The sequence below is a fragment of the Parathielavia appendiculata genome (assembly GCF_033297405.1).
Source record: "Parathielavia appendiculata strain CBS 731.68 unplaced genomic scaffold N657scaffold_8, whole genome shotgun sequence".
NCBI classification, from domain to species: domain Eukaryota; kingdom Fungi; phylum Ascomycota; class Sordariomycetes; order Sordariales; family Chaetomiaceae; genus Parathielavia; species Parathielavia appendiculata.
In genome coordinates this window covers 44,518-61,918 of record NW_026944227.1, presented here as the reverse complement: position 1 = coordinate 61,918, position 17,401 = coordinate 44,518, and the positions used below count along the sequence as shown (strand labels likewise).

The 17,401-nt window shown below is 57.0% G+C and overlaps 6 protein-coding genes across 6 annotated transcripts; 2 read left to right on the top strand and 4 right to left on the bottom strand.

Annotated features, from left to right (window-relative positions):
- Positions 1-64: 64 nt before the first annotated feature.
- Positions 65-1,849, bottom strand: N657DRAFT_574762 (uncharacterized protein; the record flags this gene model as incomplete). The annotated part of the gene is made up of 1 exon (XM_062789052.1): positions 65-1,849. One exon carries the CDS (start codon positions 1,847-1,849, stop codon positions 65-67), a length of 1,785 nt encoding a protein of 594 aa, XP_062646303.1.
- Positions 1,850-3,209: 1,360 nt separating this feature from the next.
- N657DRAFT_646244 (uncharacterized protein) lies at positions 3,210-4,896 on the bottom strand. Its single transcript, XM_062793085.1, has one exon. The coding sequence runs from the start codon at positions 4,480-4,482 to the stop codon at positions 3,535-3,537; it is 948 nt and encodes a 315-aa protein (XP_062646302.1). The 5' UTR covers positions 4,483-4,896; the 3' UTR covers positions 3,210-3,534.
- Positions 4,897-5,531: 635 nt separating this feature from the next.
- On the bottom strand, positions 5,532-7,078 carry N657DRAFT_466199 (uncharacterized protein). Its single transcript, XM_062787513.1, has 3 exons — positions 6,138-7,078; positions 6,036-6,080; positions 5,532-5,983 (listed from the first exon to the last, which is right to left on the bottom strand). The coding sequence occupies exons 1-3, from the start codon at positions 6,822-6,824 to the stop codon at positions 5,633-5,635; spliced, it is 1,083 nt and encodes a 360-aa protein (XP_062646301.1). The 5' UTR covers positions 6,825-7,078; the 3' UTR covers positions 5,532-5,632.
- A 1,154-nt stretch (positions 7,079-8,232) lies between these two features.
- Positions 8,233-10,854, top strand: N657DRAFT_574625 (Pkinase-domain-containing protein; the record flags this gene model as incomplete). Its single annotated transcript, XM_062789042.1, has 2 exons — positions 8,233-10,383; positions 10,480-10,854. The coding sequence occupies 2 exons, from the start codon at positions 8,233-8,235 to the stop codon at positions 10,852-10,854; spliced, it is 2,526 nt and encodes an 841-aa protein (XP_062646300.1).
- Positions 10,855-12,193: 1,339 nt separating this feature from the next.
- Positions 12,194-13,775, top strand: N657DRAFT_575173 (uncharacterized protein; the record flags this gene model as incomplete). The annotated part of the gene is made up of 3 exons (XM_062789083.1): positions 12,194-12,469; positions 12,537-13,181; positions 13,257-13,775. The coding sequence occupies 3 exons, from the start codon at positions 12,194-12,196 to the stop codon at positions 13,773-13,775; spliced, it is 1,440 nt and encodes a 479-aa protein (XP_062646299.1).
- Positions 13,776-14,173: 398 nt separating this feature from the next.
- Positions 14,174-17,123, bottom strand: N657DRAFT_691047 (uncharacterized protein; the record flags this gene model as incomplete). The annotated part of the gene is made up of 3 exons (XM_062797082.1): positions 17,019-17,123; positions 16,819-16,955; positions 14,174-16,746 (listed from the first exon to the last, which is right to left on the bottom strand). Exons 1-3 carry the CDS (start codon positions 17,030-17,032, stop codon positions 14,174-14,176), a joined length of 2,724 nt encoding a protein of 907 aa, XP_062646298.1. The 5' UTR covers positions 17,033-17,123.
- Between the last annotated feature and the right edge of the window lie 278 nt (positions 17,124-17,401).

The window sequence follows — 17,401 nt, the reverse complement described above, 5'->3', positions numbered from 1 at the left end:
ATCCCTCCATCCCACTTCCCACCTTATCATCATCAGCATCATCATCACCGCCAACACTAATCAATCAGTCATAAGCCCACGGCAAATCCCTATCCCTGACCGTAGTACAAGTCAAGTACCCGATCCCGGCAGCCCCGGCCCCATAAACCATCTCCAACTCCAAACCGCTCCCCATCAGCGGCCGGACCACCTCGCGCGCCATGGTTTTCAACTCGTCAATCCTCTTCTCAAACTTGCGCAGGTTATCCCGGGTATACAGCTCCGGCGTGAGTTTCAGAAACCGCTTGCACTCGTCGTGGCCCAGGTAACCCCCAATCTTCTCCTCGGGCCCGGCCCCGAGCAACCTGTACGTCCGCCCCAGCGACGCAAGCGTGGGTTGTTGTATCGGCGGCGCGTTGCCTGGGTGCGCAACCTGCATGTTCCTATTGCCGTGGGCCTGGCCGCTGTGGTGATGATTCCCCGAAGACCGGCCGTTTGCCGCGCTCCCTCCGCTGCCGCTGCTGGTACTCCCCAACCTGCTCCTCGGCCCCGCAGCGGCGGAGGAATCAAGAGCGTTGTTGCCGGCGCCCCTGCGGTCATTCGGAAGAACGGGTGCCGACATCATCATCGGTGGTCTAGGCGAGGTGTTGTCCGCGAGCCACTGGCGAAAGAGGCTGACTGCGAGCCAGTCGAGGTACCCCGTGGCGGGCGTGACGCGCTCGCCCGAGCGGGTGGTCAACGTCAGTCGAAAAAGGCGAGCCTCGACGCGGCTAACCGTCTCCTCGAGCTCGTCGACCTTGTCCTCGATGATGTCGACGACTGTTTCGGGAAGGGCCGCGCGGATGGAGCGCTCGCCGGCCGGCCACTGGCCGACCACGTGAATCAGAGCCTCCTGGAAGATGACTTTGGACCGGGCGAGGTAGCCGAGGCGGAGGTAGCTGATGGGGTACTTTGCGATCTGCTTCCACAGGCGCGACTGGAACTGGAGCATGTGGTGGTCGACGCGCGGGCCGACCACGCCGAGGGCGTCGTACTGGTCTGCGAGGGTGAGCAGCGACTTGCACTGGACGTAGCCGTCGGCGATGTTGATGCCGTCGAGGTTCGGTGGGTAGTTGTACATGATGCGGAAGAGGTTGTCATAGTCCCGTAATAGATCCTGCTCTTCTGGGGTTGGGGGCGGTAGGGAAGTAGTGTGCGATAGTGTCAGGTTCGCAACGGATCGGAAAAAAGAATGTGACGCTGACTTGTGATGTGAGTGTCGGCTGGAAGAGTGACCGGACGGTGCGCCGCCGAATATCGAGCTCGCGGCTGGTGGCGGGTTGATGTTGTTTTCCTCCTTCTGCACCAGCATCGGTATATCGTTGTCATCTGACCCGTAGTCAAGCTCATACCTCCACCTTTTCTTGGTTTGCGCCGAAGACACCGGCCCTGGTTTGCCCCCTTCATCACTGCTGCCCCCTCGATCGTCTATCCGCGCAAGCTCCCCGCCCCATGCGCCACCCGCTTCTATCGCGCCGGCCGTCCCTGGAGCTGGCAGCTCCGGCACCGGTTGGGCGCGCGACCATTCGTTACTCGTGCTGGCCTCGAAGAAGCCGGAACAGCGCGTGAGGATATGTCGGTGGAGGAGATAGCGGTTCTCGTGCCCGGTTGGAACACGCACGACGATCTCGACATCGCCGCTGTGGCTGAAGACGGGGAACTCGTTCTGCGGTATGAAGGAGGCGCCGCCGGCGTGGGAACGGTTGTATCGTCGCGATCGAGACGAACCGTGTAACCCCGTCCCCCGGCCGCTGGAGCTGGTCCCGACCACGGACGACGGCCCCCGCAGCGTCAACGAAGTGACCCCGTCACTGCGATGCGACGACACCATGAATGCGGGTGGTTCTACCGTCGCGTCGGCCCAGAACCCGGTTGCTTTCGTATGACCGTTTGCTCAGCGAATATTCGTAGCAGTGGCCCGATTGTTGATCCTGGCTGTCTCTCGATTCTCGACAGACAAGGTTCTCAACTGACACGCGCACTCGGGCAGCTGTTAACTGACTGGCAGGCTGAATGTCGCACGGAGGAGGGGTCGGTCAGAGGCACATTAGGCGTTTAAGAAAATAACCGGTTCAGTTTTCCTTAGGTCGTGAACATCAATAAAGAGAGTCGCGAGAACTCGGGGCAGTGTCCCTCCGGAGAAGATGGTTTCCAGGTTCAAAGAGATCAATACCTTATCGAGGCTAAGACTCGGGCGAGGCTGTGTCCGGCTGTCTAACGGCGAACAAGAAGCAGGTGCCGTGATTTGCCACTCAAAGGGGGTTTCGGCAGACCAGGGCACTTGTCCGCTCCCTTGGCAACAACGATTGGCGATGCGACGTCCGGGCTGGTTGCAGAAGCCTGGACCTCACGAGCCACGATAGGTGGGAGCAAGGAAGAGCGGGGAAAACGAAGCTGAAACAGAAGGGAAAGGTCAAGAACGCAGCACCTTTCTCGGCAACGAGGAGGCCAGACGGAGGAAAACAGGAAATGTTGACCCCAATACCATCAAACACACCGCGCATCATGCAGGTTACCTTTTAGTGCGGTTGCGGGGTGAGTCCGAAGAGCGCGTCTTCGCGTCCTGTCCACAGCTCCAGTGTGACTCTGTGGACTGTGTGGCAGGCTTGAGATTCTCGATATGATCTACAGCTAACAGCTAACCCTGGTCTGTCTGTTAGTGCTTTACTAGCGGGCTTCTCGTCAAAGAAGCATGAAGGTACAAAGGAAGAAATGAATAAGGCAAGGGAAAGAGGAAGGGAAGAAAAAGACAAGAAGGAAAACAAAGAGAAGCATGAAGAGTTAGACTGAAAATAACAATTAGAACGCAGTGCCTTATCTACTACGCGGCATAACAACCGCGCTCCTTTCCAGCTTCTCAAGTCACGCAATAGCAAGCAAACTAGTACTAAATCAGGGTTGGCTCAAAACTCAGGATTGTCGTTTCCGGCTGAAAGAACATGCCTTTTGACAGGATGCTAACAAACAGGCAGCGTACTCTTTCGTTTCTTTGACTTGAGTATCAGTGTGAAGAATTGGACATGAGGCGCCAAACTACCTATTGGGTTGGTGATCTATGCCGCTTGCCTTGACTTCGAATCTCTTACTGGCCTCACAGGGGCGATGGATCTACAAGCATTGCACACATGGTTTGCTCCACAACATCTTCAACAAACTGTGCATCGTTCATGCCGTCTTGGAGAACACTTGTGTTGGTCTGTTTCGTGATGGATCTACCGAGTGTCTTCTAATCAGTCGGCCTCACACATATAGCGATGGCCAAGGAAGTATGCAATTGCTTTGTTGATTGTTTCTACTTGTACACTTGGATTGCGCCAGATATTGGCGGCGAAGGACCAGAGACCCAGTTACCTTTTTGCCCGTGAGAAAACTCCTGTGCGGAAACCGAAAATCAGAAACAAATCAGTCGTGTCGACGTTACCAGTACAACGCCGTGCCACAGCAAGACTCAAAGCAAGTCGTGCTGGAAATCAAGCAAATCCCTGTAACACCCAAGTCCGAATCTCAGAGCAAATTTCAGCTCAGGTCCATCTTCTTCGCGGCCAGAAAGACTTGTCCCACTGCTTCGACAAGTTTGTCCGAGACCAGAGGTTGGGGAGACGGCGGATCGGAGGCATGAATGGTTTCGGGTCCATCGAAGACCGGCGGCCACACCAGGAGGTTTGGTATGGCGCCTTCTGCAGTCGCGCTGACGAGTCGACCTTGGCGAAGGTTTTTGGCGAAGAGGAAAAATCCTTCGGTAGCTTCGACCAGGTAAGCCTCCAGGCTGCGGCTCTCTAAGTAAACCTTGACGTTGGTGAGCGGGTAGTGATTCTCGATGTAGCGCGCCCAGCCGCGAGCGGCCGCTTGAATGTATCTATCGTCGCTGACCCGGCGCCAACCGATGCCCAGACGGATGGTGAACTCGTCCACAACTGGCTGCGCAAGGGAATCCGGGGACGCGGTCATTCGGTCGGCTGCTTCGCGTGTGGGGTTGGAACCGCAACTTGAGGACTTCTCGCTCGTCATGTCGAGCCGTTGCGATTTATGGCCTCTCAACGAAGGCCGCGACTGAGCCGATTGCGCCTGGGCAAGGCGGGCTGCTTCTGCTTTGCGCGCCTCTCCGTCAGCCGCTCGTTCCTCGAGATAGGTGCCGGATTGACTGTTGACCTCGGGGATATAGCCAGCAGATTTCTTGATGAGCGTTATGACGGGACCATAGAACTGTTCGTTTTCTGACTCGTTGACGCCGTATCGGTCGACCATCCTCTCCGGAGGATCGAGATTAACTGAGGCCTCGTCTCTGGACCGTTTGCGCCCGGCGACCGAGAAAGTGCGAAAAAAATGCGCTCGCTCTGAGGCTGGTTGGCTGAAGGACATGGGTTGGTGCTGCAGGAAACACTTGTCGAGCGAGACTTGATCAGTTGCCTGAGCCGGCGCGGCGTGAACCGGCGACGAAGCGTAGAGGGGATCGAAAGACGGCATCTCGAGCGACCTGCTGGGTACTAGAACGAATGAGAGAAAGTGTGTTAGGTGTGGATAAAGGGGCAGTGGTTAGTTCAAGGCGCGTCGGATGCGCAAGTGAAGTGATGGCAAGACGGCGTGGTAAGTACGTAATACGTAGGTGAAGAAGGCAATGCAGGGCGCAGGTGTGGTGGCCGGGGATAAACGCAATTGGCCGAGTAAAATGATGGGAAGGTTTCTCAATAGAAAGAAGGTCGATGGCTTGACGGCGTCAGGCGTATCGGTGGTGAGGTCTCGGTAAGCGTGTTCGTGTACTGAGAGTCTCGAAGGTATAGCCGAGGAGCGCTCGTATGCGCTTGACGGATGATAATGGTGGCGGAGAGCGAGGGTGGATGAGGAAGAGATGGGTTGGGGGTAATAGCAGAGAAATGTGAGTTGAGGAGGAAAGAAAAGGAAGAAAGATGAGAAGGGAGGGTGGCCGAAGATGTGAGGCAAAGGCAGAAGAGGACCGGCATGCGTGGAGCTGCAAGATCCGGGCGAGGCAGACAAAAGGCGTTTGAGAGCTGGGAGAGCTGTGGATGCTGAACTGGAAAGATCCTCGCCGATCCCATTGGCTTCGGCTGCAGGTGGAGCTGTGTTCAGCTAAGCCATTTGTGATTGGCGGGTTGGATCCTGCAAGCGTTTGGGCGGCGCTGTGCCAAGCTCGCCAAGGTCGTGTGAGTGGCTGGACGGCTGTTGCCCCCTGTTTGTTCGACCCGGCTCCGCTTTTGCTCGTCCTCCATGTGGAGGTGGAGGTTCGTGCTTTGCCGCCCGGCAGCCGGCAAATCCGCCATTCCGTTCCTGCCGTTGCTGGAAAACCGCTTCCGTTGCACCAAACCAAATTCTTGCCCAATGGGCTCTCAGCGCAGCAACTCAACATTGTTTGACGACAGGAAGTCAGGCTGAGTCTCACACCACGCATCAGCATCATTCCCGCCGAGTTCTGGGCGGTTTAGCAAGCTCAATCTTTTGTTGGGTTTCAAACTTCATGGTAAGAAAACAACAAGGCGTTGGGCTAATAATGTCCATAAGCTGGAGGTGTTCCGAGCACTGCTGTCACCTCATCAAGTCCCAGTATTCTAATCGACAACTACTATGCGGGGCTGCTGGCCCTAGAGGACCCTACCCAGCATCAGGCCGATTCTTCTGCTGTCTCCTCCATTAACGAGGCCGCATCATCCATGTTCTCCATGCCGCCATACAGCCCCATGAAACCCGGCGTCTGTAATCCTGGCGGGCTCAGCTCCCTCCGCGGTCCAAATCCACGGCGTGGACGTGTCGTCGTCGGGGTCTGAATGGGTTGCGGCGAGGAGCGCCGGGCCGGGGCAGTGTATGCGCCATGCAGACGGCTTTGATGACGGGCTTCAGCTAGGTTCTGCGGCGTCTGGGGTTGCGACGCAGCTGGCAGAAAATCGTTGTAGACCCGCAGTCGCCCGGAGGGTCGGAACCTAGGTGTGGGTGACCAACCGTCCGACTGGCTGCCCTGAGCGGTGGAGTCAGATATGCTGACTTGGACAGGGTGAATGCGAGCTTACATCAAGTTGACCAAATCTCGAGTTCTCGAATGGCTCCGGTGAAGGCTGACGCGGTGTTAGCCACCCTCGCACATGCAGCACAAGCGTAAGGACCCGACATACCGGCGCAGACCGAACAGCGCCTGTCAGAAAACTTGCAGTTGACCCCAAGGATGTGGTGCGCTGCGGCGTGGAGGGCCCTGCCTTGTTCTTCCATTCGGCACCTGCCATCCCTCCCGAAGCCGGACGCGAATCTGGTACGCATACCGGAGATGCCCAGTCGCCGACGAGTAGACTGCTGCGCGCAGTGTTTCTGGGATTCTCGGGCAAGTGGGGTGAATCCGTCATCCCGTCCGGATCCATGTCTGCGTTGGAAATTGCTGTTCGCTTTGGCCGGATGCACAGCTCTAGTGTCGGAGCAGAGTCTTGTTTCTGATGATCTCCAACACCCGCACCGCGCCCCTGTCCGCCACCCGACGTACCAGGCGGACAGCTGCCTTCGTCGAACGGCTTCTCAGAGGGCAGCAGCAGTGTTAGGTCGGCTCCTAAAGGACGCACTCGGTTGTATGCTGGGGAGGGTGAACTGCTTCTCGGGCCGGCATACGCTTCTGCTGTTGCTTTGGCGGTTCGCAACGACGAGGACTTGTTGGGTGGGCTGGTGATGCAGATGGCATCGGTATCAGCTCGGGACAGGGCAGCACACGCTTCATAGTCATCGCATTCGAGAAACCTGCGGAACCGACGGCGGTTTATCACCTCAGTTACGTCGGTGCGAGTCAAGGAGATGGTGGTCGGCCTGAGACGCAGCATGGTACCAACAATCCATTACTGGCGTTGGAATCATGGCGGATCTGGAATTTGAAGATGAGGAAAATTCATGAAGTACATTACCTCATCTTGTGAGCTTGCCGCGAGTGTCATTGGTGCCTTGGTTGCGGAGGAAGGTGACAATCACGAACAGGCCGTTTAAGGAGGCGTCACCGGTCGGGCAAGCAGGCAGGCAGAAGGCCTGGTCCCCAATCACAAATCTCAGACATCTCAACCACACCATCAACCTGGTGAGGGAAGCACAAGACACATCTCTGAACTCTTCTCAGTCGAATCGAATACTAAAGCCTGCCAATGCCCAAGTTCTCGTCATTATTTTTCCCCCACAATTGCCTAGATGAGCCTTTGCCGGAGCATCACACAGCATTTAGGTTACGGAACTTTTAGGATGAGCTGGATATTCTACTGAAGTGGACAGAACTGGATAGAGGCATCTCCTGAATTATTCAAACCTGAGGAGCACACTGAAAAGGATCAGCTTGTTGATTGTGTCAATGAGGCTTCAAGTTCCCCGAGTGTCCATGTTTTTGATAAGGTAGCTGCAGTTGCCCCTTTTCTTCCGGTGCAAGAGATGAACATGTTTGAAAGAGCTTCAACGAACATAAATCGATAGCTCTACCCAGACAATCAACCAAGTTGATTGGCAATGTCAAGCCTGTGTCTTTATACCTTGATTGTGCTGAGCTTTTTACAGAGAGGCTGGGTATATAGGCCTCAACCGAGAACGTGAAGTTAACCATGGCCTTCCTTCTCTCAGACGCGAAGTGGAAATAGCCATGTCTCCTGTACCGAGCAGTCCGTATTCCAGCACAGTACACATCCGCACTTCGCACGGCAGGTTGGGGACTCTGCGCCTCAACCACGCAACGCAAGTCGAGGCCATGAATCAATCGAACCATGGGGATGAGGAGGAGACTGACAATTCGGATTTCCAACCAACCACCACCGCAAACGCCCAGCTGTGCCCGCACGGCTTGCAGGCCATTCTCTTGACCTCTCGTTCTTTATTGGAGGGCAGCCGGCCACATACCTTGCTACCTTGAGGTGGTTGTTCTCGGTGCATTCATCGGACGACGCTGAGCTCGATGCTCGACTCTCGATAATCTCACGGGCCGACGCGTCTGCCACGAACAAGAGGCGTCTGCTCAACTCGAGACCGACGTTCAAGACCCACGGCGCCACAACCACGAAAACCCATATCGACATCCTTCCTCGTCTTTACCTAACGACTGGCGCTCCCTGGCTGAGTGTGCCCGTGCCTCTCGCTGATCCAGACCGCATGCAGCCTCCGATACCACGGCATCGCCCACCTGTCTCTAATAGTTAGCTGCCTCCGGTGTTCATTACTAACGCTGGCTCGGGTCTTTCTGAACCCCGAAATCGCAGCACCATGAATGCCGACCTCAGCCTCTCCCAAGCGCTCGGCGGCCTGCGCATCGCCAATCCTGACGACTCACCGAACCTCTCTCCCGACCCGTCGACTGCCCCGGATGATGGGCAGACAAACCAGTCCAGTACTGTGGCTGCAGCTAGGGAGAACCACAGTCTCCAGACTCCCCAAGATGTTGAGCCCCAATCAGCCGATTGGGAATCTCCTCACCGGCAACCCCACTCATACGAAACAGCCGCCGCGATTTTGAAGCACGCCCAGAATAACTTGAATGCGCAAGGTGTGGTAACTTCGACCGGCTTTGGCGACGACCCCCGCGTTGCAGGGCAATATGACGCGTATTCGTCGGCAAACGGGGGTCAGCCGCCGGCCTTGTTGCATGGCCAAAGTCGGCTAAGCGAGCATGACCAGGGAGGGCCGTATGCGGGCTTGAGAGACGAGCTGTCACGGTCGTCCGTGTACGGAAGGAGGAGCGACCCAAGATTCGACCCGCCGAGTGCATCACAAATTCCGTCGCGTGAGCCGAGCCGGTCGCACCACTCAGGCCGGCCGGGCCTTGCCCAGCTAGGGAACGGCCAGAACGGCATGCCGCCGCCCAGGAGAAGCTCGAAGGCGGCAGGGGGAGGATATGCCTCAATCCCGGGCATTCCGCAAGCGCCGTCCGGCAGCTATGGGCCAGAGGCGCCAATGCTCACAAGCAGCGAGGAGTGGAAGGACCGGGGCGCGGCAGTAAGCATCAAAAGAGAGGTAGATGCTGAAGGTAGGACAATCATAAAGTCGGTCAAGAAGGGGGTCCGGGACTTCTCGTTTGGGAGGGTGCTGGGCGAGGGTTCCTACAGCACCGTCTTTCTTGCCACGGATCGCCAGACCCTCCGCGAGTATGCCGTCAAGGTGCTTGAGAAGAAGCACATCATCAAGGAGAAGAAGATCAAATACGTCAACATCGAGAAAAACACGCTCAATCGCCTCACCGACCATCCCGGTATCGTCCGGCTCTATTACACTTTCCAGGACGAGTCGTCACTCTATTACGTCCTGGATCTCTGCAACAACGGCGAGTTGCTAGGCGTCTTGAAGAAGACCGTGACCTTCGACATTGAGTGCACGAGATTCTATGGAGCGCAGATCTTAGACGCTATCGCGTACATGCACTCGAGAGGCGTCATCCACCGGGATTTGAAACCCGAGAACGTGCTGCTGGACGACCAGATGCACATCAAGATCACCGACTTTGGCACTGCCAAGTTGCTGCCAGACCCACGGGAGCCAAGGCCGCCAGAAAACCGATCAGGACAGGACGGCTCGCAGGACGACAAGAGCAACGCTTCTTTTGTTGGCACGGCAGAGTATGTGAGCCCGGAGTTGTTGACGGACAAGGCGGTGGGCAAGCCGAGCGATTTATGGGCCTTCGGCTGCATCATCTACCAACTCCTCGCCGGCCGGCCTCCTTTCAAAGCCGCAACAGAGTACCTTACCTTCCAGAAGATTGTTGGTCTGGACTATGAGTTTCCTGCAGGCTTTCCTCCTGCTGCGCGGGATCTCGTCGAGCGGTGCTTGGTGCTGGATCCGGCTCGGCGCCTGACGGTGGAGCACATCAAGAACCACGAGTTCTTTGACGGGCAGCCGTTTGGAAAGGAACTGTGGCGAATGAAAGCGCCTCGCCTGCGTCCATACGTCCCTCCGGCACAGGAGCCTCACATCATCCAGTTGAACGGCGCAGGATCCAGCCCGCCGAAGCCCCCTACATCTCGCGGGCAACATGTGCCGCAAAATGGCTCGCGACCGGCCAGGATCATCACGGAACTGCCCCCGCCGACGCAGCTGGACATCGAATGGTCTCCCGTGCTGACTCGGAACAACGAGAGGATCTTGAAGCTCGGCGACCTGATGGTAATATCGTCGCCGATCCCCAACAGCCCGCACGGGCGAGGCGAGGGCGACGGACACAAGAAATTGGCGCGCTTCTTTGGCGGGAACACCACCAAGAAGAGGCAGCGTCTCGTCATGGTGACGTCGAGCGGACGCATTGTGTTGGCCCCGGCCGGGGGCGAGGAGAAGCGCGCCAAGCAGGAGATATCGCTGCTGGCGCCGGATTGCGTGTGGAAGACCCTGATTGACGCCAAGGGTCAGACTGTGTGGTGCGTCGATACGGTGAGTTTAGGCCACGCCTCTCTTTCTTCCTTTTTTTCTTCGTTCTTTTTCCTGCATACATGCTCGGGACAAGCACTGACACGGGCCCAACCCCAGAATGGCGTACACTACACCTTTGAAGAACCCAAGTCCTCGCGCGAAAACAGCGACGCAAAGTTCTCGGTGGATGACTGGATCGAGTCGCTGGAGCGGGCTAAGGAGCTCGCCATCTCGCAGAACATGATTGGCTCGTACCAGGGCGAGAACGGATTCGGTGTTGACATGTCATCGGCCATGTCGAGCCCGGCGAGCACGATGGGAGGAAGGGTGCCGAATTTTGGAGGAGGGGTAGAGGGTTACAGCATCAGCGACAGGTCGGGGCGCAACCAGCTTAACAAGAGCCAGGTCAGCCTTGAAGGTGGGGATGTCAACGTCAAGCGGAATCGGTTCAGTAAACGGCAGTCAAAGAATGGGCTGGGGGCGGCTTTCTGATGAGGGTTGGTAGTGGCCTTGGTGGCCTGCGGACCGGCAACATGTGGGTGGTGGCGATGGAGATTCACAACTGCAAGGACCTGGAAACGGTCATGCTTGGAACCACGAGCTGGATTGGCTTTGGCATTGTCCCTGTCTGTGGCTGTGGGGAACGGGGCATAGATTCTTCAAACTGCAACTAGTATCATGTTTAATGGGCACTCTAGTTAGCGCGGCGTAGGCTCTCTCTAACTTGGTCCGATTTTCTCCCACTTGCCTCACGCCCTGACCAAAGAGCATTGTGTGTGATTCTGGGTGTTACGGGGCGGCCTGGGACAAGGTGTTCGCTACTAGTAATTCCAGCATTTCTGCTTAGTGTACGGAGTATGTAGGTATGTACGACACCCGTGTCGACCATACTGTGCGAGGCGAACTCGGAGTGTCCGGAGCGGTTGTTGATCGTCAGGGGTGTCACATGATTTGGCAGCCCACCAACAAACATCAACCCTAAGGTGTAAATTAAATTTCTTATTTTTGGGTGGGTTAGCAACAGTAAAGTCAGACCGCGATCTGTTTGCTCCATGAGATCCCAAGCGGTACTGCATGGAGAAGAACGCATATACAATAAAGCTACGGAGTACGGGGGACTTCACTTCATAGGCAATCTTGTCCTCTGCTGCGTCCATGTTCTGTAGCCTCTTAGTGGATTCGCCAAGAACATTGAGCTTGTGGGTCCTGCCAGCCACACCCAGCCCGAGTCTCCCAATCTGAACTCCACCACAGATTGGGAGACGACGCGACAAGAGGCGCGTTCTGAGCCAGGCCCAAATCCGACCGCCATCGAACCGAAAAATTGATTGGTGGTGTTTCCTCGCCAGTCTTCGACCTGGACTAGTACAGAAGCAGAGTAGACCACCGTTCGCAGAATCGCATCACAATGCAGCCGCAGCAGTACCGTGGATACACACCGCAACATGGGCCCCCGCGGCCAGGAGGAGGAGGAGGAGGAGGAGGAGGCCAGCATGTCCCACAACGCCGAGGCGGCATCGGTACGTGAATTTCTTCGTCCGATTCTCCTTCCATCCACAGCGAACCCCGGCTTCCCTGCGCTCCGCTTTTGCCGCCTTCCACCCCCCCCCCCCCTCCCCGGCCCTTCGGTATGCTTTCTCTTTGGCAGCTTGGAACTCCGCACTCGCCATCTCAGACTTCTCCAGCCTTTGAAGAACGCCAGAAGAGTTGCGAGTCCCCGAGACTGCAATTGGAACATCCTGCGCCGTCACCAAGCGCGACAGCCTCAGTCCGGCCATCTGCCGAATATATCCGCAGCTCTTACTGACATTTGCGCGACACAGGCCCCATGATGTCCGCCGGCGCCGGCCCTCACCACTCGGTGCCCATGACGCAGGCGCAGATCAACCAACACCACCAGCAGCAACAGCAGGCCAACCACCTTGCCAAGCTGAGGAGTCGCAAGCCGACCGACAAGAACCTCCCCGATGGCGTCGAGGAGATAATGGTCGGAGAGGGCAACCTTGGCGCCTGCTACAAGCAGCTCCGCGACCTGGAGCGCCGGTTCGATGCCACCATGACGCGCAAGAGGCTGGATATTGTTGACTCGCTAGGCCGCAACGCAAAGGTACTACCCCTTGCTGGCCACCCGGCTGACTAGTAGACGTCCAATGGCTGACACGTACGGTAAAAAGCGGTACAAGACTCTGCGCATCTGGATCAGCAACACAGTTGAAGACCAGTTCTGGCAGAACAACGGCCTCAACGTCGACACATTTGACTTTTCGTCCAACCTCGAGTCGTCCTACCGCGTCAAGATCGAGGGCCGCTTACTCGACGATGAATACGAACTGGAGGCGGACGAGGAAGAGCCCAAGGCCGGCGAGACCGAAGCAGACGGCGACAAGATGGAGACCGACACGCCCAGCAAGAACAAGGCCAAGGCTGCGCCGGCCAAGCGGCCCCGGCTCTCGCACTTTTTCAAGGCCCTGACGGTGGATTTCGACCGCCAAAAGTCGCGACAGGGCGCAGAGACCAGCGTCGAGTGGAAGAAGCCGGACAGGACGCCCGCGGGGTCAGGCAACCTGCCCGCCATGGCCGACTTTGACGAGTTCACGTTCAAGCGAAACGGCGACGAGAACATGAACATCACCATCAACCTGTACCGGCACGAGGACCCGGAGCGCTTCGAGCTCAGCCCGGAGCTCGCCGAGATCGTCGACATGCGCGAGGCGACTCGCCAGGAAGCGGCCCTGGCGCTGTGGGAGTACATCAAGCTGATGGGCCTCCAAGAAGACGAAGAAAAGCGCAACTTCCGCTGCGACGACCTTTTACGAAAGGTTTGTCCCTCCGCGCTCCTCCCCGGAATTTGCACCCGTTTCCTCCCAATCACATAACTCACCTTTTGCTCTCAGATAATCCCCCGCGAAATGGGCTACATCCCGCACCTCAACGACTACCTGACCCCTCATCTCCGACCTCTCCCGCCCATAAAACTGCCCTACACGATCCGCGTCGACGAAGAATTCCACCGCAACCCCACCCCGACAATCTACGACGTCCGCGTCGCAGTCGACGATCCCCTGCGCCAGAAACTTCTCCCCTTCCTGCACAACCCGTCCTACGCCGCCATGCTCAAGGAGGTGGCGCTGCTCGACGACCAGCTCGCCACCATCGTGCAGGCCGTCGCCCACTCCAAGGCCAAGCACACCTTCCTCGCGTCCATGGCCGACGACCCCGTGGGGTTTGTGCGCGCCTGGTTGAGCTCCCAGAAGAGGGACCTGGAGATCATCATGGGCGAGGCGACGCGGGGCGGCGGCGAGGACGCCGCGGGGGATGAGTGGCGCAGGGGTGGGAGGGATAGCATCTGGGCGACGCCGAATGCGAGGGAGAGTGTCAACGTGCTGTTGGCGAAGCAGCCTTTGAAGTTATGATGCTACTTACGTGATATGGTAGCGTGAGGGGGCCCCGGTTTGGAAGGGAACGGTTGGGGTGTATTATGGCGCTTGTAAAAGGGAATGGAGGGGCCGGCGGTGTTGGTTCCTTTCTGGTCAGGGAGGATTATTAGTATCGCGTGTTCTTCCCAAGTTGGGCGAGGCAGGTCATTTGATGAGAGTGTACGATTGTGACGCCTGGTTTGTGAAGTGATCAATCGCTGAGCAACTGAACAACCTCGTCAATCATCGTTTCTGTACGTCTTCAAATGTGTCTAAGGGTATCATCATATCTCATAACCTGCATTCCCCTTATTTCATCCTGTCCATAACGCAGATGTAGCAACCCCAAAATGCCCTGCGTATTCTGTGCATTCGTGCATGGTGATATACCTTAATCAATCCTCCCCCGTCAAGTCCAAAATATCAAGCTCGCTCCGCCGCCAGGCCTTTCTCCTCTGCGCCTTCCCGTTCTCCATCCCCGAGCCATTGCCGCCATTGTAGGCAGCCAGGATTTCGTCCGCCTTGTCACGGCTGACTTCGACTTCACTGAAAAAACCCTGTCCGCCGAGACTTGTGCGAGGGATGAAAACCTTGGTTGTTGCGCTCTTCGCGGTAGTTGCCGCGGTTGCTGTTGTTACGTTGGCTGGGACACTGGCCGGGGAAGAGATATTGTTGGCATCGGCCGAATTGTCAGCGGCTGTCTTTTGTTGTTCTTCTCCTTCCGGTTCGTCCTTGCTTGCCGAGGTCGGAGCGTCGTCTGCTGGCTCTGGTCGGGACTCTGGTGACCGGGTGCGATAATGTTGGGCGGGAGGCGAAGACACAAAGGGGTCATCGTCACTGTCGATGTCGTCTTCTGCCGTGTCATGGCTGGTCCTCCGGCCGATAGTGCTTGACACTGGCGATTGTTTGATCGGCGGCAGAGCCAAGTCCTCATCGTCTGTGAGTATCTCGATTGGCTGTGTGCCTGGCACATCAGGTTTGGTATTGCCTTGCGAAGAACTGGCGTGCTTCGAGACACGGCCAAAGTCCTTGATTGGCTTCTGCGTTGATGAGGCCGTTGCGGTGCCTTCGACTCCGCTCTTGACCCTCTTGAATGGCCGGGGTTTTCTCACTGCCTGCGCCTTTGCGACGACAGGCTGCTCTTCAGCGGGCTTCTCCGAGACTGGGAACCGTTGCTTCCTCGGACTTGGAGATGGGCTGAATAATGGCGGCGGTGAAATATCGTCGTCCACTGTAGGACTCGGCCGCTTGACGTTTGTGGGCGTTGTCTGACTGGACCTCACGCACGCCCCGTTATTCACCGGTGACGCAGGGGCAACAGGGCTAGACGAGATAATAATAGTCTCCCTAGAAGAGCTGGGTTTTGCTTGAGCCTGTGAGACGGAGAATGGGAAAGATTGGGCAGCCCTAGGACTGGCTTGTAAGCTTGCCAGTGTCCAGGGGTTGACGTTCGCCGGTGCTTTGGGCAGGGAAGATGTGGAGGTCTTCTTGAACTGCTTACTTCTTCCCCGAGGCGCGGGCTGACTGTTAACTCCTGGAGGCGAAGAAGCAAGCTCAAGACGAATGGTGGCTTTGGTAGGACTTTCAACCACATTCTTCGTGACCTTGAGGTACTTATCGAGTGCCCCTGCCGGCATGTCTGTCTTTTTTGCTCCTGACTTCTGGGTGCCCTTTGCAGCAGCCCGCTGCGCCTTCAGACGCTGCTGTCCCTCCCAGCCCTCCACCGTCAGGGGTATCCCCAGCTTCGCCAGAGTCTCTGGAACCCATACAAGCTCTGGTTGATACGGATCAAACGGCTTCTTCGAGCTCGTACTCTTTGGTTGCTCACTGCCAAGTTCCTCCTCTGCTTCGTCCTCGAACTCGTCGTCGCTATTCAGCGCGATGCCGCTCCGGCCAAAGGCCTCGACCTCTTCTTCGGGCTCCGCGTCGAGATCCAATTTGACGATATCAGCCGGGACAAACGATATTCGCAACTCAGGGGTGGCGTCAGTGCTGAAGTGCGCTCGTCTGCTCGAAATTGCTTTAACAAGCCCTAACTCGACTTTCTCTTTGGTATTGACATCGTCATGGTCCAACTCCGGAGACACCGATCTCTCGAGAAACCTTTGAACCAGGAGACTCGCGGCCAGCACGCGGGTGAGCTTGACAGCGCCGTTCCGAAACGCCCAGTCAAATGTCTCACGGGTGAATTCGCGCAGCCCAGCAACGTCAACCGTGCTCGTCGAAGGAAAACTCCTCTTCAACCTCTCGACAGTCGCCTCCCGCGACACGACCGGGTGGGTATAGTACCGTAGGACCTCCATGTTCGGAAAGCTCTCCGGAATCTCTAACGCCTTGTGCCTAGTCCGGAAGTATCCGCTCTCGTTAGTCCGAAGCTCATGCAGCAGCCTGGCCTTCCAGGCCGCCAGACCCTCCCTGTCCGCTTTCTTAAGCCGGCACAGGTCACGCCCGAACCCCGCCCTCGCCGCCTCGCAGGCGACCTTGACGCCGCACCCGGGCACGCCCTCGGGCAGATAATCTCCGCCGCTCATCAGCGCGACCAGCACCATGCCCTCCCTGTCCAGCCCGCTCGACCCGGCCGCGACCGCACCGACGTCATACACAGACACGTGTGTCGGCGTCTTGGAGCCCCTGGGTCTCTCGGCAGACCAGTTCCGCAAGGTCCTCCGACAGCCAAACATGATTGTGTCGACATCTTCGCTGAGCACGGCGTCGACTACCCCTTGCTGCTCGAGCAGGGCGCACTCAGCCTCTGCCTCTCCCGGGGCGTCATGAATTGCGAAGCCAAAGAGGCGAATTAAACGCTTGGCCATCGCCGTGGCTACGGCGTCGCCGCGGCCCGAAGAGCGCTTATTGCGTTTAAAGGCGGGCTTGTTGGGGCCGTCGAAGACGAAGATAGGGTGGATCGCGAGGCCGAGCAGGCGCACGAGGCGGTAGAAGAGGGTGCGTATTGCAGGGTTGGCGCCGCCTGGAAGTAAATTGGTAAAATGCACATGGAGAAAGTCAAGAAAGGGGATGATCCCGACGAAAAGGGACATACCCTTCGCTGCCTGGACCTGGAATTGCCATATGGAGAAATCGATGGCCAGTCGAAGTGGCCGGCCGGTCTCTTCCAATGTGTCCACGGCCAGTTTGCAGAGCGATACCCGCTCACCGGGGCCGATCACTTTGTAGATGCTGCGATGCATGTGGTTAGCCTTCACCTCAGAATGGTGCAGAATACCTGTGGCTTGATCGTACCCTTTGATGCCCATTTGTGGCCGGCTATTTGTGTGCAATACGGAGAAGCAAAAAGGAAAAAGAATATGAGCGATGGTCAATCCATAGTAAACCAAGACTTGAGCAACTTGTAGCTGCTTTGCGAGTATGCGACGGGGCAAACCGAGATTGGCGATGGAATGGCAAGATTGTTCGCTTTGTTGACGTTGTTCCGTTTTTGGAAAAAATGGAGGGTTGTCCGAGCCACCGATGTATGGTTTAGTCGCATATAGAGCATAATGTGATCGTACCTAATCTGGCGATTAATACGGATTATAGGAGCAGATGAAGCCCCATAGAAATATTACTCCTCAGAAAGCGGGGTGCGCTAACCACGCAATATCTACAAAATAACAGGCCGCCAT

What these genes read in the sequence shown, in the direction of transcription:
- N657DRAFT_646244 (XM_062793085.1), bottom strand. Translation starts at nt 4,482, where the DNA reads ATGCCGTCTTTCGATCCCCTCTACGCTTCGTCGCCGGTTCACGCCGCG.
- N657DRAFT_466199 (XM_062787513.1), bottom strand. Translation starts at nt 6,824, where the DNA reads ATGCTGCGTCTCAGGCCGACCACCATCTCCTTGACTCGCACCGACGTA. An exon ending in GCGCTGTTCGGTCTGCGCCG is followed by an intron (nt 6,081 to 6,137) that starts GTATGTCGGGTC and finishes ACACCGCGTCAG; the next exon opens with CCTTCACCGGAGCCATTCGA. An exon ending in CGAGATTTGGTCAACTTGAT is followed by an intron (nt 5,984 to 6,035) that starts GTAAGCTCGCAT and finishes TCCACCGCTCAG; the next exon opens with GGCAGCCAGTCGGACGGTTG.